At 41.0% G+C, this 27,326-nt stretch overlaps 1 protein-coding gene across 13 annotated transcripts in view; it reads left to right on the forward strand.

Annotated features, from left to right (window-relative positions):
• Positions 1–27,326, forward strand: part of SLC2A9 (solute carrier family 2 member 9) — a 146,651-nt gene that overhangs the window by 41,198 nt on the left and 78,127 nt on the right. For 5 of the 13 annotated variants that reach the window (XM_068943379.1, XM_068943380.1, XM_009686255.2 and 2 more), the window contains 5 exons: positions 547–632; positions 6,560–6,658; positions 14,904–15,064; positions 21,653–21,777; positions 23,150–23,295. In XM_068943379.1, coding sequence (XP_068799480.1) covers positions 570–632; positions 6,560–6,658; positions 14,904–15,064; positions 21,653–21,777; positions 23,150–23,295 — 594 coding nt within the window. In that variant the 5' untranslated portion in view covers positions 547–569. Of the gene's footprint in view, positions 1–546; positions 633–2,542; positions 2,648–2,799; positions 3,448–3,893; positions 3,936–6,559; positions 6,659–14,903; positions 15,065–21,652; positions 21,778–23,149; positions 23,296–27,326 lie in introns of those variants that run through there. The other 8 variants (XM_068943383.1, XM_068943384.1, XM_068943377.1 and 5 more) reach the window with 8 other exon arrangements.

Genomic DNA, 27,326 nt, shown 5'->3' on the forward strand with positions numbered 1-27,326 from the left:
ACAGCATAAGAAGGCGAGAGTCCCTGCAGCTTTCAGTGGAAATGCACCAGCAATTAATCCAAATGCCTTGGCCGCAACTCAGCCATAGTAGTATAGTTCCACATGACTATCTAAATTCCTTTTGGAGTGGCAGTGGGTCTACTGTTCACATTCTGGATAGGATCTCTGAGCAGTTTCAGCATTTTATCCCATTCCAACACAAGAAGTATGCTCACTGAAGGACCCGATACCATAGCTTTTTCCCTTCATTCGCTACTTTGCGTTGTGCTAGGAGCTACTATGACTGCTCCAAAGAGCATGTAGTCCTCTGAGGAGACTACTTAAACATACTCAGCATGTGTTTTTTTCAGTTGCTTTTTACTTCACTCAGTTTGCTGCCATGAATAAGGATGCCTTCCTGAATGAGGGCCAGACTTTCGAATGCAGTAGCTAGATTCCTCTCAGGCTTTTTCAAGTGCTTCTCAGGTCAGTCTTACAGTTTTATTAAAAGAAAAGAAAAATGTCTCAGCCAAATGCTGCCACAACTTTCTCTCTTTTCCTCCTCAGCTGCTAACTAACAAGGTGATAGAATGGAGAACAAACAGAAAAGCAATGATAAGATGGAAGAAAATAAGGTGATGAAGAAAAAAATGGTGAGTGGTTTCCCCACATTTTCTGTCAACACGTTTATTTGCCATCTGGGGACTAGAGACAGAAAATAACTATTTGGAACCTGCAGGATTACTAGCAGACACCGGTTCAGTTTCTGGCTTCATAAACACAGGAATACTGCTATTTCCTCTCCCCTTTTGGTACTTGAACTGCTAATAGCCTGTCTTACTGTATATCTGCACCACAGGCCTCTAAGCTCGCTTTGTGTCTCTCTTTATATGTACGTCAGTTCTTGAACTAGCCAAAAACCTGCTGCCTGTAGGCAAACTAGTCTGGGACGAAGTGTGATTTAAAGCCTCCCTTTTATGGGAGAGACTCTATCATTGAGGTCAGCAGCAACATTTTAGTCAAGAATTTATGTGCTTTCAAAAGGAAAGTCTGGTAGGTTATACTCTGTGGACAGAAAAAAAAAATCCAAAACCCTTTGGCTTTGTGTCTGACACCATTGTTCTGCAAGAACCTGCAAAGCCACGTGTTCTCCCCCCCGCACTTGGCTCTGACATGTAAGAGGAGAGCAAACTGATACCTCTTTCCGTGGGAACGTGGAGATTTGAGTAAAGGAAAGCTGTCAGGATTAAAGTTAGACAGGTGTAGAGTAACATGTTTTTAGCTTCTGTAACTCTTCCTATAGTAAGTGATTGTAAAAGGTCAAAAAAATATGAGTATTAAGGTGATAAATTATGTATGCCTTAATCAAACACAGCCATATGGTTTGTATTTGAGTGTGAACTGCAATGAACTGCTTGCAGTGTGGTATTTTAAAACGGACTCAAAATATAGGTGTCGTCTTCTCTACCAAACACACTCCACCTCTTTCAGAGCTTGATTTTCCTAGCTTGACTCTTCTATTGCTTATGACCATTCAAAGCAATTATAAACGATGATATGATCGCGTATCTATGCTGATATTTCTCACTATGTAGACTAATTTTACATGGTAATGACTAGCATCTGGCTTTCTATTCAAATTGCTTAACTTGATCTGGGCCAAGGACATTTCAAACTTTTTTGCGTGATAAGCTATGTTCAAACTTGCCGTGCTTTATGGCATTACTTAGTGCGTGTCTGTGAGAGCTCTTAGGTAGCTGAGAGGTATACCGCATGTCGAAAGCAGAAACAGCACAGATTTACACCAACACCAACTGCAGCCGTTTAGCGAGAGTTCCCAGATGCACTTAACACTCACCTGAGTCATTGTTGACTAGAAGGGGTAGTTTAAACCTTATCAATTCAAAATTCCCAGGTTTACAAACAGGCACCTTCAAAGGTAACAGCCGAAAGCTTTTTTTTCCTTCCTCAGGTGACGCATCTAATCTGTTATACAATGGTAGTGTGGTGTGTCAAACCTCAACCTCCTCAGGCTCTGGAAACAACTACGTGCCTTGTGGTTAACATTTCAATCAGCAGTGGGTTTCAAGCTGGCTACGAGTCTGGTAGCACCTTCCGCTTCCACCTCCTGCAACCTGGGAAAATCCTCAGGCCAGATGCTAAGCAAGGAGGGAAAAAAAAGTCACTATGGGCTTGCAGACGGCACCTGCAGAGAACCCAGGCAACCTGCCGTCCTGTGGCCTCTGCTGGGCGCCGCTGCTAGGGCTATAACGAACCCCCAACGCCTGAGGGTTGCACTGCTCTGGAAATCCCTGCTGAGGGAGCAGGCCTGCCAGGAGCCCACGCGCTCAGCCCCGGGCACCCACGTGTGTTTGAGTTATGTATAAGCACGCTTGCAGACGAGCTCCGTTTCCTAACCCGAGCTGTGCGCGCAGCCCTCGGAGTAGTGTAAAGCAGGCAACAAGTGCCCCTCGCGGAGGCCGGGCGCCGGCCCCGGCCCGGCCGCGCCGCCCCGCGCCTTCTGCGCGCTGCCCAGCGGAGATGCCCGCCCGCCCCCGCGCACGCGTGCGCCGGCGGCGGCGGCATGGAGCGGGCGGCGGGGCCGGGGCCGCCCGCGGCCGCCAACCTGGTGCCGCTGCTCGAGGCGGGCCGCAAGGCGGGCAGGAGCGTAAGTAGCGCCCCGAGGCGCAGCGAAGCCCCGGGGGGGTCGGGGTGGCCGCGCTCCGCTCTCTCAGCCGCTGAGCGCCGAGGGGCGAGGGCGGCTGCGGGAGCCTCGGGGCGGCCGAGCAAGCCAAGCGGGGGCGGGGGGGGAGGTGGGATTTCTTTCCTTTTCCAGCTTGGCGGGCAGGAAGGAAAGCCAGGCTGGCGCGCCGCGGGCCGCGCAGCAACTCTTTGCTGCCTTCAGGTCGCGGCGCGGGGGGGCGCGCTCCTTCGGCGCGCGCGGGGCTGCGGGGGCTGCGGGCGGGCGCCGGCAGAGCTAAAAATAAAATTAAAAATACTGCGGCTGCCGGGGCGCCGGGCGAAGCGGAGGACACGGGGAGGACGGCTCGCGTAGGCGGTGCCCGGGGGCAGCAGAAAGCCACCGCTCCCACAACCGTGTCCCCTGGAGGTGGGAGCACTAGGCGGGTTTTTTCGCGGCCCCCCCCCCCCCACCCCCCGGCCGCCGCCCGCGAACAAGGAGAGGACAAATGCTGCTTTAGCATTTCTTCCTAAAATCAGCTCTGAAGTCCTCAGGGCAAGGACAAACCCAGGAAGAGAAGATCTGGAGGTTTCCTTTCCTCTCCTGCAGCCCCGAAGAGTAAAGCAGAAGGAAGGAGCGTGGTGTAAACGTGCCCAGCTGCTGGGCGCAGCCGGGGCTCCCGCGGGGGGTTAATTTGCCACGGCCCTTCTCTGAATTCAAGCTTGGTTGGGTGCTCTCCTAAAACTGGATCACACTAGGTGTATTGGGTAAGGTACTCCAAAATCAAGGTTAGAAAGTTTTTGTAATATCCATTTAAGAATGCTAAAGTTTTCTTATGTACCTGTGAAACGTTTACCACTTCCAATTTTGCTTAATTCAAATCCGAGAAGGGTGCTGCAACCAACTAATCAAAATGCATTATTCTAAATTGTTCTTTAAAAGCTGAAATGCAAATTGTCACATATTAAACAAAGAGAGAGAGAGAGGATTTAAGGCTCATGCTAATTAACATAAATGCTATGTTGCATGCTGACTTAAAAAGCAGAATTGGGAAAAGCATTTCTCAAAGCTATCAGAGTGCTGTGCCCCGAGTCCCGTAATAAAAGCAAAGACGTGCATTTTCACAAGTAAACTGCTCTCAGGTATCTAGAGGTCTTTGCTCTGAATTGACTTACAGAATTTTCTGAGAGAATGATTATTGTTGTAGCGACAGTCACACCTACCAGGTGCCTTTGCATGGACAACAGGAATGCATGGGCAAACTGTTGGCCTTAAGGTAAGGGAACACCTATGAGGGAGGTGTGGTTATGTTTTTTGCCAGTCACTGTGAAACAGATGGTGTTTTGTTTTGTTTTTTTTTAAGTGTTGCCACAGAGTTAATATTTTTCTGAACAGCAGCTTGACTTTTTTTTTTTTCCTTGAGTTCTTGCTTCATTGTGCTTTCATCTCTTATCTGGCCTTGCTGAAACTTGAGCAAATATTTAAAACAGTGTGTGAGGAGACAGGTCATGGAAAAGCCAAAGTTTGTGTTCCAAGTACTGTAAAATTTTGAATGGAGTAAGTCTGAGGTTTTGTGGTGCTTTCTACAGTAGACTGTATATTTGAAAAATTCTCGATATTAGTAGACTCTAAAACCTGCTGTTTGCAGCACTTGAAAGTAAAGTCAATGTGGGGCGTAGATGTGCTAATTTGGTAGCACTTTTGTGATTTTGTATTGCATTATCTTGCACTTAACCCCATGTGCATGCCATGTGTCAGCGCTGAAAGATTTAAGCGTTCACTGGAGTTTTAAATAAACACTAGATTATGTGCTCTGATTTTTTTTTTTTTTTAAAGGGTTCTAGCATTGGGGGAGCAAGCCCTTTAGACATAATTGCATTAGGACTACTGCATAGCACGTATGAACTTGCTCTTAGCATTTGTGAACCCTTTGGGAGCAATCTGAGAGACCTCCTGGTGTGGAAGAGTCCACTCGGTGTCATTAGCTTAGAGCAGCAGTAAGTCCCATAAGTGTCAGAAGGCTGGTGCATAGCAGGGATGAACTATCATCACGTTGGCACCTAGTATTAGATGTTACTCGCAGAGGAACTGAAGCCTGGTGTCAAAATTTCTATTCTTCATTAGCAAAGTAATGGTGCAATGCTTTCTTTGCGTGACAGGTTCATTGTAAGAAGCTGACTAATAATACTAAATTGTATTTGGCTTAAGCAATGAACTCCATGGGATATATTTCCTACACAAAGCTTTTCTTTTTATTTGGTTTTCTTTTTCCTCTCTTCTCTTCTCTTCTGTACACTTTCTCCTGACCAGACTGGAAGTAGAGTGGCTAATGAACTGTATAATCTCTTAAAAAGTTACCACATTAAGTGGAAGAAGCTAAAAACACTAAGCTATTGCACAGAGTGTATTTGTGAGCCCTAAGGAATGTGCAGAGGTGGCAATCCCCGACGTGTTACGCTGCACACTGCAATGTCTGTCCTGACATATCTCATGACTTCTCCATGAACCAGCGAGTCTGCAGGGACAGTGTGCCCGCACGGGCTCTGGCACGTGCTAAGGGCCCAGGTGCGCTTGCTCTCCCTGCCGGCCCTGCGCTGCGCTCAGTGGAGCTCGTTCCAGGGCATCATCGCTGCCGTTATCCTGTGTGCCAGCTACACCACCCTCGCTCGGGCTTCACGTTTCCATTTTCCCAAGCAAATCTACAGCCTGTGATATGCGGCTGACAAAACATTATATCAAATCATTGAACTGTTATGTCTGCTGTAAATGATATAGCTGAAGCTGAGTTCAGTAGGCCTCTTTAGGCAGGTCTTTCTCATTTTGAAAGGTTTGAGGCTTCACTGAGAGATCAGACTGGACATCAAACGATAGTGAACTGTATCTGAAACTCTAGTTTCTTAGTGGATCTTTTTTTCAACTAAAAACACATTAAAAAGCCACCCACTGTGACATATTCAGAAGTCAAGATAGGTGAGTTGTCTTCCATGATCTACAAAAGAGATCAACAACCAACCAGCTGCCAGGCTGCTAATCTCTCCCAGGAGTTCTGTAGAGTATCAGGGGTTGGTGGGGCAGTGCTGGTCGCTTCTGAGGCTTTCCCCTAATCCCATAGGAGAACTAGGTGACAGGAAATATTACTGGATCCTGAAATCCAAAATCTTTCAATTCAGCTGACTAAAATTCCAGTGTCTAAGTAATCCTACCCTCTTTTCAACAGTTAATATGCCCCCTTTCCCCCACAAAAAGTCATAGCAAATCTGAAAACAGAACAGGAGGTAGAGGGAGGAGAGCTGAAAAGGGCTGTTCAAGACTTACCGGTGTGTCAGTGGGAAGGAAAGGGCAAATGGCATCTCCACCAAACTGTTTGTGTGGCTGCAAAATCGTGCTGGAGACTTAAGTTTGGGTTTCAAAACCTAGTTTGTAGGTATGACTTTATTTATTTATTTGGTCACAAACGTTTAATTTCAGTGATTCTTGTAGAATTGAGGAACGTAGAGTCTTGCAGGCTTTCTCCTAAGTAAGCTCTACCCAAAGGCCTGTTGCATCAAATACGTGTCATTGCTTGGTTCTTTTACTGATTGTATGTTGCCAAACAGTTTCCTTTGCCAAGAGTATGCTTTTGTAACATTTTTTGCTTTTTGGCGTGGGGTGTGCTTGCTTCAGAAATCTGTGAAACCGAAAGAAGTTTAAATGTTCTCTGATGCCTCTGTAAATATTAATAGAGATTCTATCCCTTCAAATTTCCTATTTTTTGACTTGCAGAAATAGTACAAATTTCAAGCCAGTATCCTTTAGCAGGGAGATCTGTGTACAGAAACTATACAAGTTAATGCAAGGAGTTTTTAAAACCTGAGGTATGCTAACAATTGCTTTTCTTTTCTTTTCTTTTTTTTTTTTCAGGATTGGTCTGGCAGTCTTATTGCAGCTTCCTTAGCTGGTGCTTTTGGGTCATCCTTTCTTTATGGTTACAACCTCTCTGTAGTGAACGCTCCTGCAGTGGTAAGTGGGACAGACACAGTGGGAATTTAATATCAGTAGAGAGCGTCTGTGCTCAAATAGTCTACGTTGTTCAGCGTTCAAATTTTATAATCCTCTTAATGTGGTAGAAGAGGTTAAATAAACTATTGTAACTATTGTTTGCTAGAAAGATTCTTTCTGCTGCTTATGGGGTTTTCAAATGAATTCAATATCTGACAGGAGATTAAACGCTGCTGTTGAGCTGAGTGTGTGTGCATGATTTCTTTTTCGCTCTTCTTAAGCCTAGACTAACACTAAATCTTCTTATATATTTTTTTTGTATGATAAGGTATTTTTAATGTCTCTCTGATTACTGAATATTCAGTGGCTATGCACATATTCGGTAACTTTTGTTCACGCTGTTCTGTTCTGGAGAGTTGCACAACATTTCATTCCCACACTATGGAGACTATAAATAATGTCTCTGGCTTCCTCTTAAGTAGTGGGCCTCCCCTTCTGCATTACATGGTGATGCCTCGTTTGGCCGGGCATGTGAAACTGTTGCATTGAATATGTGTTGGCTGCAAAGTGCGGAACACATTTGAGGAACAGAGTGCTGTAAGATCAGCCTGCATTATTTGGATTTGATTAAAATATCTAGTACTGCAAATCAAAATCAAAATATTTTGTGATTACACTGGCCATCCAGAGAGCCTCTTAATTCAATCAAGCGCAGCAGAAAGCAATTCAATGGAACTGCAAGCAATACCTTTTTAAAAAGAAGTAATTAGTACATTTTGACACCTAACTGTTGAAGTTATATTTCCAAAAAGATTATTTCCAAAGAAAGAATCTTTCTTTTTAGCTCCTTTTTTAATTGCAGTTTGTTACTGAAATGTGTGACTAGGTTTCCACCTGAACACCTTGGCTATATTAAAAATGGATGCAATATTTATACAAATAAGGAAAGAATTTTTAAAATTTGTTTCATATGTGTATTGTGTTTGATAAATTGACAACTAAGAAGATTATGAACAAACTCACCCTGTAGGAAGTTACAATTGCCTACTTGGTAGCTTCTGGGAATTTTCTTGAAGTTCTCGATATCTTTTGTAACGATAACACAGGGCAGACAGATTTATTGTATTATGACAGTTCACTTCCCCTTGCAGTCATCAGGAGGGAAACGTGACTTAGAAGAAAGTGAACTTCTAAGAGCAATGGTATTGATTGTACTGATGATATGTTTCCTTCCTCTACAAAGTCAGTACTGTCAATATAGCAGTGAGAGTGATCTGACTTCTAAATCTTTTTTTTTTTTTTTCTTTTCCAATGGACTGTACTGGTAGTTACAGTTCTCCTGCCGTTTTCTGTAGGAGTGAGAGAAAGAAAGGATAATAGGAAATGCCGCTTGGCAACATGCAGATTATTAGATGTGAATCATGTAATAGATTACAGTGGCACTAAAAGTGCAGGTGGAGACGTCAAAGATGCAACCGTATCGCAATTAATGCTAAATTCTAAGCATCCTGGGTGTAGCACTTCCAGCACTGTCCATTTTTGATTGAAATCTTAACTGTGGCTTTTGCACTGAAACTAGTCACCATGTTGATGGCTTTGGTCATACCATTGACAGGTAGGCGTGAAATCTGCCCTGTTCTAGTGAGTTGCTGCAGTGGTTGTGATTGAGAACTTAATGTCTTCCTTATTCATGTTAATGTCCCTTACCTTAGTTGAGGTTAAGGAGTAGTCTTACTCATAGGCACTACTGAGAAGGAGTATGTGGTTGTCCTTATTCAAGAGCAGAAAGCCCCTGTAGTCTCTGGTCCCATCTTTCAGCCCCAGGATTAAGCTATGCTGTCCATCTGCTTAGCACAGGCCACTTGCCTGACCGTGTTCCCTGAGCCGCAGTGACCAGGTTAAGCGAGGATCTGGGCTCTGTCCGTATGCATAGTGGGGAGAGGGGGAGCTGCACCAACACTGTGCTTTCTGCAGCACAAGAAAACGATCCTTTGCCCCATCATTTTTTCCCCTATGCGTGGCTGTGTGTCAACAAGATGACCCTTTGGGAATACTGATGTGACATGATTGAGAAAACCATAAGGAGGCTCCTTTTAGCTGTAGATAGATAAGCTTTTATAAAGGCGCTGTCTATATTGGGAATGCAGTAATGCCTTGAAAGTAGTACGCTGAGTGAGTTAGAAACTTGACAGGGCAATTAACTTGAACTAACTTGTTCTAATCCTGTGCAATGTAGAGCCTGCATTAGTAGTACTGAGCATCTCTGTGTAGGTTACTGGATATCTTCTGCCCCTTTTTACTTCAGCACAATTCCTACTAGTGTCTTGAATCATTGAGCCTTAGAGAAGGGCCTGTTTGGGGCGGTAAGAGGTATTTTTAAAGTGCTTGATAATTACTGTTGCCTAAAGAATGGGGTGTTTCCAGGACACTGGAAGTGAACGTTATCACTGAGCTGTGTGGGAAAGTTCATTTCAGACTGAAACTCCAAAGAATTGCGATTGTAAATTCTTGTGGACGTTTCCTTTCTGTGCTCAAAGTTATGCCAGCTCATCAAACGGGAAGGAAATTCCCATGCGGTTCTCAGTGGTGACCCTTAGTGCAAGTCATCTTGTCAGGTAAGAGTGTCAGTCAAACTTCCTCATTGTTGCCAGGGAGAAGTAAACAGCACAAGATCTGCACGGAGCTGTCTTGATTCCTTCAACTGGTGCAGAGTGGGGGAAAGAGATCGATTCCCATTCTGCTCCTTATCTTCCTAGGAGAAAGAGCAATGACCCATCACAGGCTCGCGCAGTGCTAGGTCATATGAGAAATCTAGAATTAGCAGGTTTTATTGGCTTGTTCGTTTTATAGACCATGGGTCTATAAAACTGCGGGGTGTGAAGTGTGGCTAGTGGGACTGCCTAGTGTAAAGCATTTTCAGAAGTTATCAAACATGTATGGGAACCTTTGGCAACAGCAAGACAAATGTTTTGGGTGAATATAAGTTTGAGAGAATACAAGCTGCCTTTTCCTGAACTACATTTTTAAATTCATTATATGGACTGCTTCTCAGCAAGGTCTGTGGAACAACAATACAATGATGTTCTTTGTGCAGGAAGAGAAATCTCTGCTGCTTATTGCCACACAGTTATTGTTTTCCTCCTGCTCAAGTTTGTGTTTCTACATTCCTTAGACTTGATTCTGGAAAAGTGATTGCAGAGATGTTATAGCTGTTTGAGGCAATTGGATAATCATCACTGTGTGTGAGCGGCCCTCAAAACTCAAGGTCATTTTTCTTCTCTAGAGACTGGTTCTTCTCTCCCCTGAAGCACATTACTTGGAGTGCTAAGGAAAGCTCCCTTGTGTTTCTATCCCTAGCACTGCTACCTTAATGAACTAAGGCGGCGAATATGAGATATTGACACCAATCAGCCACAATTCCTTATAGGCTTTGGTTAGAGGATAGGATTTTAGAAAAAAGGTTTGTGCTTTTTAGCATTATTCAGACAACTGATTGAAATCCCAAAGGATTTCACAAAATTCGGTAGACTCCAAAGGTTGTGTTGGATTTATCTTGTATTTTTCATTTTTATTTTCAAGTGCAATTCCTCAAAACCTATATGTGCTAATAGATTCCCGTTTGCTGGTAATGGAAATCCAGACAAAGGTGATGTGCAGCTGCATATCAGCATGTTTAACTGTTCTTCCTGAGTGTTCTAGTTTGTACTTTCTTATCTTGAATACTTCCAGTTATTTGGTGTCTCCTTGTGAACAAAGCTCTGTTGAGAGCTACTTTACAAGCAGATTAGTTATAACACAATGGGAAAATAATTTGCATACTATTTTTAGTCATTAGCATTAGCAAGAAATGCTAATAGTGTTCTAAAAATGGATGCAAAGAGAAGAGGTTACTATCAGAAATGATTTTCAAATAAACAAGATGATGTCTGAATCTAAATTTAATCTGAGTATTAGTATAAAAGAGAGAGAGAGAGAGGATGTACTACTTGGCTTAATGGCAGATTCATTTGGACCTTCACTGTGGAATTCTTTTAAATAGAACAAGCACCAAGTTGACATTTTTTTCTCTCTAAAAATGTGCTAAATGGAACTTTCTAGCTCCAGGTTGTTTTTTGTTTTTGTTTTAAGATATTTAGACTAATTTAACAATTAAGAAAATAATTAATTTCTTAGCTAAGGAATGCAAATCTTTTGACCAATGTAACAATACTAAACATATTCCAATCTATCCTTCCCTCCACCCCCCCTCAAAAAAAACCCAAACCACTAAATAAAAATACAATGAGAGAAGACATAACTGTTTCACTCTGTATATGGTTTTGTGTTTACTCGCACCTTTTCACATTTTTTTCTGTCTGTTTGTGCAGAGGCATATAAAATAGGATGGGAGAAATAAGATATCCCTGTCTTCCTTTTAATTCAGGGCACAATGCCAGAAACTTGACAGAAGGAAGACAGTATGCGGGATGTTCTACCTTCACCTTTGTTATGTACTTTGCATGTGGAGAAGCGATGCTTCAAACTGAATGAAATCCTCAAATTAAATAGTCTACATATACAAGGCTGGAATGTTTAAGGTTTGAAATCCCTGGCCTAAAGAGGGAACGTATGGTGGTAGGTTTATACCACTGACTGCTGTCCCAGGATAATTTAGTAACAATGACATGATGGAGGAAATCTGAGAAGACACCAGGGAATGGTGCCAGGATTAAACTTTTAGATACAGTAGAGCTTGTCTGGGAGCAGGGATGTAAAACAGTTCAGGATGTTGCACGAGAGTGCAGTAGCAATCGTGAGGCAGTTACAGCTCTGTAAGGAACATCGAGCCCCCAAGATGGCATCGTACCTTGGCCTCATTTCTAAAGGGGAACTGCATAAAAATAAAGAAGCTCGACTAAAAAGAAACTAAATAGGCAACATCTTTGCAGAGGATATAGACACTATGTGAACATGTCATACTAGAGGTATGACATCTTTAAATTTTAGACAGATGAAGAAACTCTGGCATGATTAAACCTCAGGGTGAGGGAAGTTGTTAGAAGGCAGAAGACATCCTCCAAAAATTTTGGTTGTACTCTCATGAGGAAAGTAGAAAAAGAATGTAAAATCTGACGTATTAAATGCTAAAACCGTGAGCTGGCCCTGGAGTTTGGGGATAGACTTTGAGAAGGCTTAAAAAATAATAATTTCGATTTCAAACAGAGGGCTTTAAGATGTAGGGCCAATAGAACAAGCTAAAAAGGGATGTTCAGAAGATAACAACAAGAAAGTAAATTAGTGCTTTGCATTGGAAAAGTTTGGGGAGATTCCCATACTGGAACCCTTTTTATGTGGCATGCATTGGAGACACCATGAGAAGTATCAGAAAGGATATGAAATAAAATTACTGATAACTTTAGAACGAGTTGAACAAATACTAAGGTATTTTGGCAAAGGACTGATGAAATAACTCAAGGTACAGGCCATGTATCACAGTTCACCTTCTTTTAAATGGCCTCAGCTGCAAAGGAATTGAAATGGATAAAGTGACTTAAAAAAAATGTGTTTTGGAGGGGAAAAGTTGGAAGATGCAAGCCAATGATTAAATATTTGTACCTGAGAACGTAACAGAAACTATAGTAGAACAGTGAGAAGTTGGGGAAAAGTCGACATGGCTTTTGTGATGGAGAATCGTCATGCCTCAGGAATCTTTTGGAGTTCCCTAAAGATTCAGGGGGCGCTTGGGCTTTCCAAAGATACTCTGGAAGGGCCCTTACTGAAGGCTCCTAAGGAAATGAAGATGCCATGGCCAAAAAGTGTAGATCTTGGTTTTTCCTGTCTTCTAATTCTCCAGCTATCCCAAGTCTCAAGTTTTCATTTCTTAAGGGAGGCAGCTTGTTTTGTAGAATGACTTGTATCTGGATCTTAGGTGTCTGATTTCATGTTTAATACACCTTTCATTACTGAAAAAGAAACTGCTTGCCTTGTTTAGCAGCCTGCACTTCATTCAGAAAGCAGCTTACGTAAATTTGAAGGGGAGAAAATGGAACGTATTTATAAAAGTGACTTGTGATTCTCTAACAGTGTGTCCAAGCCAGCTCCTTTGGACTGATAATGTGTTTTTTCCCCCAATCAGTATGAAACCAACAGCTGTTAGCTCTTGCTTCCCTCCTCTAACAGATATTTTTTTGGCTGTAAATTCTTTGAGGCACAAATGTTATCTTTTATTGCTTGGCTTAGTGAGGCCTTGATTTTGTATGGCAGCCAGATGCTGCAGTATCATAAATATGACATAAGTGTAGACATAACCTCCCTTCTTCCCTCCATCCATGAACTCCCAATTGTTTTCAGTTCACTCTAAATTTAATTAAATAATTTGCTATAAAAACACTCATTTTTTAAATATTGTCCCTTTTGGAGGGGAGGACTAGTAAAATGCATTTATTTTCAAACAGATTTGAGATCTGGACTGAAACATAAAATAGAAATAAGTTAAATGTCTGTTGCTTCATGACGGGCATTATGTAGGCTTTTACTGAAAGGATTTCTACTTCTGTAACTTCTAAAGCAACTTTTAAAATTTTTGATCAAATTCCTTAAGTTATATATGAACCGGAATGGATTCATATGTAAAGTGGTAGAAATGCCAGAAGATAGATTGCTTCACTACTGGCATCAAATTCCTGGTCTCATTTTACAGCTTCTGTTTTAGTGCAGTTTTCATGCACTGGAACAGACATATTTCTTTTTGGTGCAAAGATAGAAAATGCATTTCATCTATTATGCTCCGTCGGGTGTTTGTGTTGTAAGGCAAAAGGCTTAAGTTATTTTCCTAGATGCTTATAAATACTTTATAACTACATATTCCTTTAATGAGTCCAACATCTGTTTTATTATCTACATATATCTGCCAATCATTGCAGTTCTGGGACTGGACTGAGACTTGAGGCATTGTCCTGCTGCTGGAGGTGGGCTCTGCTGCCTTCTGCCCCTTGGCAGTCCCAGGAGGGTGGGTTTTTTGCAGGCCGTCTTACATGGGGAGTGAGCCTGAGGTGGGGACACTGAACTCGCCCCTTTGCTTCACAAAGCTGGCTTATACGCAGAGAGCTGCTGCCTATGAAGGTCTTAATTTCTGTCTTTGAGCAAGTATTTGAAGAAATCCTCTGTGAAAGTGCTCATTTTCTGTGGTAGCTCATCACTGGGGTGTTTTCTGCGTATGTGTGTTGGCACAGATTTGCTTGAGCAGCAGAAGGGCAGTGAGGCCAAATAAGGGTCAGTAGATGGGAGAAATGCTGAAGACGACTTGTGTTGCAGAAGGTGCGTGTACAAATATGTGCAGAGAGTCTTCATTTTAAATTCCCTCAAAATACATGTAACATACGGCTTCTGATGCTTTGTCCTATAAGTCAAGCCTCTAACTCATCTCTTCGTGATGGTTTTGTTGCCCTCTGGTAGGCGTTGGTGGCAGCTGCCTTCTTTACTTCTGGGTCGCCAGTTTCTGCCTCGTCACCAATCTGTTCAAGACGTTTTTGCCTCTACCTGCTGCCAGGGCCTTTTTCTTTCCTTCCATCTAAGGATTTCTTTATTTCAAAACTATTGTTGCTGTAGATCTGTGGAACAAGCAGTAAAACAACTTGTACTTAACAGAGGGGGCTGCTGAACCATTAGTGAGTAATTCAGCAAGTGGATTAACTTAGAGCAGTTAGCATTTAAGCATATGTGCCTGTTCTCTTTTTGTAAGTTATGGCAAATTCCAGGCATTACAGTTTTGCATAGCATGCCCCAAAAAGCATTAGTCTAGCACCTCACTTGCTTCAGGTTAAGTGTACATATGTGGCTGGTCCGTGAAGTGCAGCTGAGGTGCAATGACTGTCAAGCTCGAGTGGCCCTGTCCTGTGCCTTAATCCTTATTCAGGCTGAAACGTTTATATGTGTATACACACGAGGGCTACCGCAACCGTTGTTAACGTTGTACTGAAAACCTAAATTGTATTACCGCTGCTTTACAGGAGTCTCTCTTTATAAGCCTCTTCTTCGTTCCTGTCTACCTGTGTTTTCTTCCACCTTGTTTTTGACTGACTGGTGGTTAAAAGTATGTATGCTTTGACAGGTTTGGGTAATCTGCATTAGAGTTGCCTCTAGAGGTGAGGCTCTGCTTTTTAGAGTGGGGGTGTGGAGGGGTGATTTCTGCAAGCAACCTCCTGCCTCTTGTTTTATTTCTATCAATTGTGTTCTTAAAGAGTTTTGTTTTTTTTTTTTACAAGTATTATTATGTATTCATTTCCAGTACATCAAGAAGTTTTACAATGAAACCTGGCAAAGAAGATATGGCTTCTCGATGGATGAAAGCACACTAACACTCCTCTGGTCTATAACTGTCTCTATTTTTGCCATTGGTGGCCTTGTGGGTGCCATTATTGCTACCCCAATTGTGAAGTTCTTTGGACGGTAAGTGTGTTGGAAATTACTTTCTAAAGCGGTTCTTTACTTTGGTCTCTCTAAAGAGACCCACAAAACTCTGAAGAGCTCTACTAGATTGCAAATCTGAACATTTTCAGATTATAAACACTAATTTCTAAGAGTTCTAAATTTCCAAGAGTAAAATTAGTACCTCTGACCTTAATATGCATCATTTGAGTTTGCAGAAGCCATTTGTTCTGAATTGGCAGTGGGTTAGGATACGACCAAGGAAGCTGAATAGTCAAGAATGCAAAAGAAAAATGCCGTAAATAAAAAAGATTTCATAAAGGATAGGCAAATTCTTGTTCCATCAGTCTGCTGAGTTTCTCACCCTACACAGATAAAACTATCAACATATCTCATTTACTTCTCAACAGTATTTGTTGCCTTTTGTAATAAAAATGGTGGGTTTTTTCTTCTCTGTGTTAAATTAAAATAGAGTTTGAAGAGGCAGACTGGGGGGAAATTCTTGCTTCTTGCTTCCGTGTTCTTAGTGGCTCCTTCCCTGCTCGATACAATGCCATATTTGACTAATGGTAAATCTCAAACATAGAAAATCGTGGTATTTTAGGGATGTTTGTGTCGATGTGTGTTTACTTTTCCCCAGTGGGTAGCAACTAGATATTTTCCGTCAGATTTTTGTTTTGTATGATTTTCCAAAGAGAACTTTGAATGGAGTTTGTAATTTTCCTATGCTTAGAAGGGGCTTAAAAAAAAAACAACACTGTAACATGAACTTTAACTGCCCATTGCACATTTGGCATTGATTTAATTGTAAGTTTTTTATTATTGGATAATTTATGTTCAGTTAAATTACTGAGTAAAGTCATCACAAAGGCTCAAATATATAGGCATCCACATCCTCTGTTCTTGCTTGTATTCTGTACTCTGACTTTTTCCACCACTTACTTTATAATTTGCTCTCCCTTAAGTCTAATTGTCATCTCCCTCGAATCCTCTGTTTAGATTTTTTTTTCCCCACATTATCTTCAGATATTCCTCAGCTCATCCCACATTTCATTTTTCACCTCAAACAGCATAGTTTCAGGTTCTTCCGTTTCATGCTTACAGCAAATCTTTATTCCCTGCTCTGTAAATCTGTTATCCACTCTAAATTAGTTTATTCTGTCTCATCAATTCACCACTTGATTTTCAGTTCTTAAGTATTTTTCATAGTCACTTCTTTTCCAGGCTTCTGTCAACTCATCAATTTGGCTTTTACACACTTCTTGAATATATGAAACTATTCCTGACTCATACTGCTTAATTCCTGAAAGTGTCACTGAATGTGCTGTGTTTCATTTAAAAAGTGAAGTAAAAAGTGAGTTCATAGAAGATTTGAATTTTTGGTGAAGAGTGGAATGGCTTTGTGTGCGAGTTTGTTAAAGTGGTGCCTGATGTCACTTGTGTGAATACCACTTTGCTGGGTGCAGATTATATATCCAGGGCAGGGTTTTTTAAGCTTTGGTGGCTCTGTCCCTGTTTTTTATTTTTATCTCTGTGAAATCATGAAAATAGCTCTCTTACAGATATGGTGTAAGAGTATTTGATTAGAGGTTGGAAGGAATTGCACCTCTTGCAGACAGACACAGGGTAAAGGCTGCTCATCAAAATGTGATTCTTGAGTTTGCTGTTCACGTTGCAATGTGTTTGTCTGGTGTAGGAAACCAGGCTGACATATCAGAACAGTAACTAAAGAGCACATTAAGAAGTGTTGACAGAACAATAAAATAGCTGTACTGTAAAACTGTTCATGCGTCAGTTGGAGAATTGTAGGTATGGTGAAGCAGTGCTCCACTAACACTGAGGTAGAATAATGAAAGAAAGGGGTTCAAAAGTGTTAGTTAGAAATAATGTATGACTTTAAAAAGAGCACTCTTGAATCATAGTGCTGTAAGATTAATAACATAACTTTCAAAACTGATTTACATTACCAGATGCCTAGGTCCTATTTACTTCCAGAGAGGTTCAGGGTAAAATTTTCAAGAAGAACCTTTATTCATATAAGCAGAAGTCCCATTTTCCAGTGTGGCTTTGGCACTTGATAATTTACATTCTCTCCTGCTGCTGAAGAGCAGCTGCTTTTGCAGATCATGAACAGCGAGTGCTGTGCACTGAGGGCTGCCGAGGCCACTGCTAGAGAGGAGCTTGCAGTTGAGGGATAAGGCTTTACATCTAACCTGATGAACCATTTTGAGTCTGAAGAGATTAAAGGAACTTATCTGGATTATTTTAGTAATGCTACCACTTCCTTTATTCGGAAGTGAGCTACTATACTTGAAGTGGTGATCAGTATTCATCCCATTAGTGACTTTGACAGCTATTTATTTAAACCCCTAGTTTCCTTACTACACTTGTTGCAAAAGGCATCGTATTTGGTCCCTAGGGTGAGCTTCTAGAGATCCTTTCTTTTTTACTGAATTTTGAGACAACAATATATTTTTGAAGAAATTATAATTCTACTATTTTCCTAGTTTAGAATTTAGACAAATAAACAGATTATTAACTCCAATCCCTAAGTAAAATCAGTGCAGGGCTGAGACCTGGTAGGACTCTGTTCTGGGCTCCCTGGAGCCTGCTGATACTATGAGAGTAAGTGATGAATTTGAAATCACGAGAGATTAATTGTCTGCAATCTTTGCAAAAAGCCAAGGACAGTTCTGAAGAAGAGATTCTCAAGTGTTCTCAGTATCCAAAATATCTAAAAAAAGGAAAAAAAATTCTAAAATTTAGATCTATTTTTGTGTAGCTGATGGGTAAATTCTCCGTCTTGACTGAGACGCTAATACAAATTGTTTTTTCTACTCAGTAAACAGCTCTTCCCTTAAGATGTCTTCCATTGAGTACAGAACTGGAAATTGCATTCCTGCAGGAGAACAGCCAGCCAGTCTCAAGAGAGCCAGTTTTTAGTACCAGGTTGCAAAACTTATCCTTTGGCTTAGGATATAACTGCTTGTGACAAATCCTCTGTGTTCAAACTATTGGAAGTTTTTGGAAGCAACTTCCTGTTGGAATGGATGCATGCACTTCTTCCCCAAAGCTTTATTTCTTTTGGCTGGAGAAAATATGGGATGGTTCGAGTAGAAAGAACAGGCTTCACTTTTAAAGTGGTTGCTAATGCAGTGTTTTTGGTGCAAAAGCTGCGGCAGAAGTGGCTGGGAGTGAACCAGGTGATTAATTTAAATATGATTTAAAAACAAAGCAGTGACTATCTTTTTGGTCCCACTTGGGGCATCCCAGGGCTGTCTTCAGAGCTACTGACTGACTGCATGCCTGTGAGCTGGGACAGCGCAGTATGTGGGAGTCTGGACTGCAGCCTGAGCACAGGCTCCCTTTCCTAGCTCTGATGCTGTTTTGCAGGCTAGCTTTAGGTCGAGTCCTCTTCGCTTCCCTGTCCTCTATTTACCCAGTTACCCAAAAAGACGCTGATGTGCTCCATAACCTTCAGCAGGATCGGAAAACGAAATGCGCTATGCGAGAGCTAGGCGTAGGATTTATACTTTAATACGTCTTGTATGACATCTGGACAATCGTTCCCTCGGTTTGGGATTTGGGGTGTTAAGGAAACCATTTAAGCTGTCTGGCATGTTAGTGTGTGCCTTTCCCTAAGGCAGGTTAGTTTCAAAGTTTGTATTGAAGTACTGTACGTGTGGCGAGCACCGTCATCCGACGGGATTTGTCTGGAGTTTCCCAAGGGAAAGTGTCTGCTGCAATGTTCTGTGAAGCGAAGTGTCTTTCTGTCACTTACAGCGGAGTCATAGATCAGCGTTTGGGGGGGGGGGGGGTTGTTTGCTTTTCATACGCTATGTTTCTAGAGTAATTACTTTTGAGTCTATGTGTCCGGGAAAGCATTACTTTTTGTCATTGTAGCAATTTTGAATGTAGCATGGCCTGGTTGGAACTGAACTGAGGCCACGTGTGGAATTTGAGGGGTTTTGATATATATTTGTGTGTGTGTGTGTGTGTGTGTGTATATATATGTATGTATACACAAGCACATCTACGTGTGTGTGTGTGTACATATATATATTTACACATACGCACACACCTTTTTTTTCCTGGAAGCCAGGTTGAGAAGTTGTTACCACTATTCAAGTTTAAGGCAATCTGAGGTCTCTTTCATTAGTGAAAACTTACATGCTTTATGTTATTTATTACAACACTTTAATGAGCCTGTTACTTTCTTGTTTTATTTCCTTTTTTTTTTTTCCCAAACTGAAATAGGCAGAATACCTTTGTTTTTATTTTGGTTAGTGCAGCTATGCTTTTCTGTTCTTTGTGGCGTAGAACGCGGCCTTCCCTTGGCCAAATTCATCTACAGAAATGTAGGTTTTTGTATTTTTTTTCCCAACCAAAAAGGAAGAATGTAAACACTTCAGACGAATCTGTAGCACTTGTTAGACCTGAATGAATGCATTTTTCCATTTTTTTGCATTATTTATCTCCCTTTAGCTCTTTCAAATTGTATCAGTTTGAAAAATCTATCTTAACAGGTGAAGTCAGCACACTTGATAGCTATATTATATATATATATTTTTTAAATGGGCTATTTCTCTATTTTATTTGATCTTCCTTTTATTAATGAAAAAAATCACCAGAAAGCAGGAAAAGTAATTAAACACAAGCATTAAAAATATTTCCTGTTCAAAAATGTGTTGATCTATTGTAAGAAATTGGACAACTTCATTCAATAGGTGGGAGATTTCCTTTTGGTACCTGTGTGTTCAACTTGGGAAGACTGCGGACTCCTGGGTTGATTTATTACCCCCCTTTACACAGGGAGCCTTCTGGCCATACCTGTTCTCTTGCGTGGAAATTGCAATATGGAGATGGAAAAGCCATTGAGAATGCTTGCTGATTTAATAACACTTTAGTATTTTGACAGAAGTGGTATGTTCTCAGCCTGTGTCAGTTACCATCAAAGTTAATGGGTTCCTCGTAATTTATATCGTCATTGAGGTTTGTCCAGATCTTCAGCTAAATTTTGCTTTCAAATCAATTGATTCCTTCGTATGCTGTTGTGTGAGGGAGGGGAGGCTTCGCTATCGAGTTGCACCTTGAGAAGCAAAATTAGACCGTGCCTAATTAAGTAACTGCAGAAACTAATAGAGCTTTATCACATACAGTTAAGTGAGGTGACTTATCGGTGGAAAATGTAGGGTAAGACCCTTCTCTTATCCCGTAATTGTGAAAATTATGGTATTTTGTCATCTGTCAGTCTCTAGGCAGTGCAGAGGGTGGCTGTGGCTGTGCTGCAGGGAGACCTCTGCCAGCAGGTCTCCAACCTGGGCTGCCCAGGAGCCATCAGAAACTTTCAGTCACTCGCAAGGCTGAGCCTGATGATAATGGGTTCTCCAGTCGTTTCCCTGCAGGCTGTAATTTAGCAAAAAGCCACTTAAACCCATATTTGTGGAGAGGCAGCAGGATGTGTACTAGGTAGCAGTGAGTCTTGGAGCTCTGGGCAGGTTTTCTATTTAATCTTTCAATAGAGAGTAATTGCAGCAGAGCTTTTAATCGTAGGTCTTAACCAGTTTTCTTCCATGTGTTCAGCAAAATCTGACCTTGTACATCTCAGTGCAATGTGTGCATGTCGAAGGCCCGTGAAATCGGATGTATGTTTTCTTTAAGAAGTATTTCTTTCTGCAGAAGTTACCAGACTTATAAGTCACTGTTGAAATAATGAGTCCCTCAAACTTGAGAAGAAATGAGTTCTGTAAGATGAAAACTGTAAAAAATGAAGTGGCCGATATAGTGTGGTTGAGAAACTGAGCTGTTTTGAAAAAAATTAAAATTTATTTTTCATGTTGATTGTTGTAATGTATTTTCTGAAGTAATTTTTCATAAAGAACAGTTTTGAAAGATTTTTTTCACCCTTTATTTAACAGCTTTTGAATGAAATAATTTAGAAATTGGGAAAAAACAGGAAGATGTAAATCAGTATTTTGATTACTTTCAACAGTTTTCGAAAAGAGGTTGATTTTTATCACTCATGTGATTCCCAAGTGTTTTTTTCTAGCTCTACAAGTAGTAATTTTCAGCAATGTATGTATTTTACTATGGGTTTAAAGACAAATTATAACAGTTTAAATATGTCAGTGTTTGAAAGATCTCCAAATGATAGAAACTGTATGTATCATTAACATACCTACAATTGTGTCACTTTATTGCTACTTAAAGTATATTCTGTTTCCTACACATGCACATTTACCTGAAGTGTGTGTATTTATATACCTCTGTGAAATCTCAAGTATGGCTCTTGCATTTTTGGGATAGATAACATGGCTAATTGCGGTGCCTTTGAAGTACAAATCTTTTGATTATGATGTTGTTTATTTTAAAGAGGTAATATAGGTTTGCTCCCTGTATTTAATATAGGTTTGGAACAATATTGATATAGTGGATATTTGGATATAGTGTTGTATTTCGGAACTCTATCCCACAGGTAGGAGGCAGTGTTTGTTAGGTGGTACTTGGTTTTATTTATGGATATTTAAGACTGATAGCCTAGTGTTTGAGTATGACTAGGGTTTAATTATCTTGATTGTGGTACCTATGTAAAATATCTTCTCCTTTCAGGAAACGTACGTTGCTGCTCAATAACGTATTTGCAGTTGTGGCTGCACTGTTGATGTCCCTCTCTTCGTTAGCAGGGTCATTTGAAATGCTTATACTGGGCCGCGTTATAATGGGTGTTGATGCAGGTAAGCTTTTATTGTTGTGTACCTACATGTAACGTTTGTGATGTGCATAATCTTCCTTCTCTCCCCCGCTGAGGTCTTTCCTTATATTAAAGCAGCGTGTCAGGGATTAGCCACACTGATTTCAGTGGGACAAAGCAGCAGAACAAAGATCAGAGGATCTGACTTTTGGTGAAGACACTCAAATGGATACTAGCCGCAACAGTCTGTCCCCTTTGTTCCTTCTCCTTTCCTCCCACTGCCCCTAGAACATGTCTTGTCTTCATGCAGTAGGAATCCTTTTGCTAGGAGTGTGGGGTCTGTTGATTAAAGCTGCTTGCTGTTTTGCGTTTAGGAATTGTTGGATCATAAGCTAGTACCAGCAGGATTAAGTTGAAGGTATGGAGCACTGAAATTCACTTCTAGCAACATCATTTTCTCAGTGTTAAAGTCAATTATGGAATTGTTACCGCACCAGAAAAATCCTGCATTGAGCGGTGTACTCTAAAATTCTGAGTAATTTCACTGATCACTGAATGGTGAGAAATATTTACTCAATCTGGTGCAGACTTCTAGGTGAATTAAGACAGTTTTAGCCTCTCAGTTTAATTCTTTGAATGTAAAGCATCGAACATGCTTTGGCCTTTGCATCAAGCTGGTGGAAGCTTTGACTGTCTTGCTCGTGAGCACAAACTGCAACTGCTTGAAGGCAGTTGTCTTTCACAGTGTGCATGCAGCCTGTGGATAATTTTGGTGTTGGCTGCAAACTTTTTTCTCAGTTTAGCGCCAGATTGCTAAATGTGTGGATCTTTGTAAATATTGTCAGTGTGCTCAACCAGGGTCATAAATCTTTTTTTATCTTCTGGTTTTGAACTGCATTCTCCCTTATTTTGTGCCTGCTGTTACAAGTTCATCACAGCTGTAACTGTATTGAGAGGAACATCTGCTGATACTCAGTATACTATACAGTAAAAATGTTTCCTTTGATACTGTCTGCTGTGTGTGCTTGACCACTGCTAAGTGCTTTTTTTTTTCTTACCTGTACCCATGCTGACTTGATTTCGCTTACTTTGAGATAAACAAATTTAAAATGTAAAATCCACTCTCCTGGTGATTCTCCTCTCTGAGCAACCTTTACTGCTTCTTTTCAAATAGCAGCCCACACACGTCTCTGTAGCTCTGTAATATAGATAATCAATCTGATGGTTATTAAATGGTGCGAGAGTAATTAGACCTGCAGAGAAACTAATTCTTATTATCAGAGGATGCATTTAGTTCTATTCTTTGCAGGTTTTTATGCTACTTTTGTGAGCAGATTACTACTCAGACTCCTCTCAAGAGACACAATGAAAAGTCAGTTCATCTCGATTTATTTTCTTGTTTCCTTCCTTCACAGGCATTTCTCTGAGTGCCCTTCCCATGTATTTGAGTGAAATATCTCCCAAGGAAATCCGTGGTTCATTGGGTCAGGTCACAGCAATTTTCATCTGTATTGGTGTTTTCACTGGGCAAGTGTTGGGGCTTCCGGAAATATTTGGGAAAGTAAGTATTTAAGAGCTATTTTATTCTATGAAAGAATGCAGGCATGTATTTTGATGGAGTTCTTTACAAAAATGGAACCATTGTGTTTTGTTTAGAAGCACTTTGAAAAGTGCTTTCTTCCATGCCTTTAAAAAGTGCGTATGTGTGACTGAGTTTGGTAGATGTGGCAAACACTTTTAACAGCTAGAGTGGCTTGTACGTGCGTGCATATGTGTGTTTTCCCACCTTACCTCCGTTTCTTGACGTACTTTTCTTTTGTGATTTGTACTGCTTTCCTGTTTCTTTAGCTACAACAAAAGCACTTGGAGTTTTTGCATATTCATTTATAATTCTTTGACTTGAGATGGAATTGCAAAGGGCTTACAATCTTTACAAGAGCCTGCACACAAAGGCTCTGGCCAATGATTTCAGTGCTTCTTGTAATATAGTCACACTTACAGGTTGCTAGGTGAAAGAACAGGCTAACATATCCCTTTATGGAAAGAGGAAAATCTATTCCGATGAATGAGGTTCTCTTGCTGTCGTAGGCTGGGATTAACTTGGTGGCCACTGGATGTCATCATTACTCTGAGTAAATGAAGCCGAGGTTTATTCAGGCTGGCGCTTGGAAATAATTTTCATCTGGAGACGAATCTTTGAAACGTACGCAGCAACCCTCTTTCGGTGAAACCTGAAACCCCCTTCTGACAGCCAGCACTAGTGGTAAAGAGCTCAAAAGCGAGAGGAGCTTGTCTTTCTGTGTCCATCCACATTCAGCTGCTTTGGAAAGGAGTGACTCCAGCTGCCCCAACCCTTTTATTTTTATCTGACCAACTCTCCTATTCTGTCCCTTTACCTTCGTCCTCACTTACCAGATTTGGATCCCCGGAAGGCTAATGGTGTGATTCAGTTTACCCTTTTGTTAAAAGACAGATGTTCCCTGCCCCCTGACACACCATCACCAATTAAAACAGCTTTCACTGTCTTTCATTGCGTGGCTTCTGCAGACATCCCTTGTCTCGCTTTTGGAAGCTAGTCTATTATAGACAAGGGTAGTAAATGTCAAAAGGCTGATTCAAGTGCTTCGAATACATATCAATGCTTACACAGTACACTTTGATTTCTTGATTAATTGATTTTAAGCATACATACACCTTTAAAGGTGAGGTGTTTTGTGAAAATTCTCATTACTATTAAGTCTCCCGTCCTGGGTGGGAGATGCTTATTGCTTGATTCCAGCTCACTCTTTTATTTTAAAATGCTCTTTTTATTTGCGCTCTCCCCTTTGTCCCTCTCCTTTTTCCTCAGTCCTGTGAGGCTGTGGTTCTGTTTCAGCAAATTGCTCGAAGATGCAACTAATTAATATTAGCCTATTAAGGATAGCTATCAGTTTACATAAAAGGAAGTCTACTTTCTCTGTAGAATTATTCTTTTTCAAGATGCGAGAGCAAAGCCAGCATGCAAAAGCAGCAAAGTTTTGGCCGGTGTAAATTAGCATATTTTCAGCAAAATTAATGGAGCTCTCTTGATTTTTCCCAATTGGGTTCCTGGGCATGTTTTCCTTTTCATATAGTAACAGAATTTAGCACTGGGAGGAAGTCTGCACAAGGAACACAAGCCACTGCTAGAGGAACTGCTGCAGAGGGTTTGTGTTCAACACGATGGTGTCTCCTTTTTGAGTTCTTCAGTTCTTGCAGTACTTATCTTCCTCCTTCCCCTCCTTCCCTGCCTGCCCTGACTTGACAGCAATTTGTGCAAGATATTTGCCCCTTTGTTTGATCAAATTCAGAAGTAGGTTCAAGGCATTTGCAGGCTGTTTTCTAGACATTAGCTTCTCATTGATTCACAGGCTGGGTCTTCTGTTCACTAATAATGTAAGAGCTGCCTGTCAAATTGTTGCCGGATTGCTTTATTTTTTTCCGTCTCTTCTTCTATGGGAGAAAATTTTGTTGCATATAAAGCAAGGACAGTGTTCCAGGTCTACAGCCACCATATTTTGGAGAAAGCTAAGCATTTGTTATGTCTTATTAACTATTTAATTGTAACTATAAAGGAATATATATCTATAAAATATAACATAACTCTATTAAAATAGAGTGTCAAAAAATGACAGCTTTTTTGTTATTGTGACTTAAAACTGCATTTTTTTGGAGGGGGTGATTCTGTAGCTAGTTGATTGTTTCTTTCAGAACTGAATGGAAATAATACTGGTTACAAATACTTGTCTTCTGCCATGGTTTCATAACAATCTTCTGAGCTCCCTCAGGTATATATTACTTACGATTAATAACTTCTTAGATATTTGCTCAAGTTATAATAGCTAAGCAATGATGTTTTTGAAGAGTGGAGGGACAGAGACCTGTTGGGCATCTCTCTGGAAGAGAGTATTTGGAGCAGGAGTGGATGTGGGGAGGGCTGCGAGCGCATCTGAGATCCTGCCTTATAAGCGGAGATGAGATGACAAGAGCTTTGCTTGTTTGTAGAGAGAGGGAAGGGAGGGCATGTGGCTGTGCTTTAATGCAGAAAGAGGAGCTCGGAAGGGAATACAGTTACTTAACCTCAAGAACAGCATTGCTACAAGAACAAATGCTTGTAAATGCTCTGTGAGCAACTGTGCTGAAATTTAGCAGAGTGATGTTTGGAACAGACTCTGGGTTGAAGTAGCTTGGGCAGAAAATTTAACTTTGAAATTAGAGCTTGAGGCATTTTTCTGGACTGTAAGAAGCTGTTGCCTTCAGTGGCTCTGTAGTCGCTATTTTCATCTGTACTTCTACATTTAAAATAATCCTATTGCATTCAGTAATGGAGGTAGCTGCCAATTAAGTAGTTAATGTGGTTTGTAAGGCTCCAAAGCCCGTGAAAAGGCTTTCCTTTTCGGTGGACAGACTACTGACGTGCTCAGAGCCAGTGCAGAAAGCGTGCACAGTGCTGCAGAGGAAGTGCTCCCCTGCCCCGCCAGCCCCGTTCCCTGCTGTCCTCACCGATTCTGTAGTAATCGCCGTTACAGAGAGATTATCAAGGTTTATCTTTAAAGATGGTTGAGTGTTTCCTATCTCTTCACACTTCCCAAGTGTTTTTACTGAAAGTGTAGGTGATTGAAAATCTTCTCATTTCCGTCTAGAACCTTTTCATGGACACTTCCGCAGTTTTCTTCTCACTGTTCTTTAGGTTAGATGCTCCCTTCGTTTATTTGCCTCTCCTTTGTTTTTTCCAGCTATTTAAGTGTGATTCCTCTACCCACTCCTGCCCATGATCTTCATTTTTTAGGGCAGTTTTCATCTCCTCTTGTAAAACAGGCTCCTCAATCTCCTTCTCATCCTGGGTGTATCAATTCTAGTTTTAAGTTTGAATCTAAGAGATCAAAGTTTTACAGACAACCCAAATGAAATGTCTTAGTTTTTTTTAATAGAGCAATATATAATGTTCCCTTGTTTCCTGCCTGTCCTGGAAATATTTTGGCAGAAGTGGGAATGCATTTGTCTTTTTTTCTATGTCACATCAAATTGACGTGGACCTGCCAAACGCTACTGCATCCACTTTTTAAATTATAGTGTAAAGGAGCAGGTGCAAATAAATCTAATACTAATTGTAGAAATTGAATAGAGATACTTCTTTGGATTCTGAACATGTAGACTTTTATTCTATTTGTCTCCAAAGCTACTAATTTTAGAGTACTGAGCCTGTAGAATGTGTGCCTTTAGAGTGCAACACTTAACCAGACCGATTATTTCAGAAACATGAAACTGTAGTCACGACACTGTCCCCTCATGCTGTGCTTTGATTTTCTTATTTTTGTTCTCTTTCTATACCTTCCCTCCCAGTGAAATTCCAGGCAAGTGCTGTGATTCTGTTACAACCTATGGCAAACTGTGTCTACTGTCTCTCCTGAAGCCTGGGAAATTACCCTACAGTAAAAACTGGCTGGTGATCAGAATGCAGAAGGCAGCTGCTCTGTATGCTGGTGACCTGCTTCTCCTCACCCTCCTGAATGCTCATCTACCTCTACGAGGTTATTTAATTTGGGGCATTTTTGGTTGTATAGCATGTAGCAT

This window comes from Struthio camelus, chromosome 4, assembly GCF_040807025.1.
Source record: "Struthio camelus isolate bStrCam1 chromosome 4, bStrCam1.hap1, whole genome shotgun sequence".
Taxonomy (NCBI): Eukaryota; Metazoa; Chordata; class Aves; order Struthioniformes; family Struthionidae; genus Struthio; species Struthio camelus.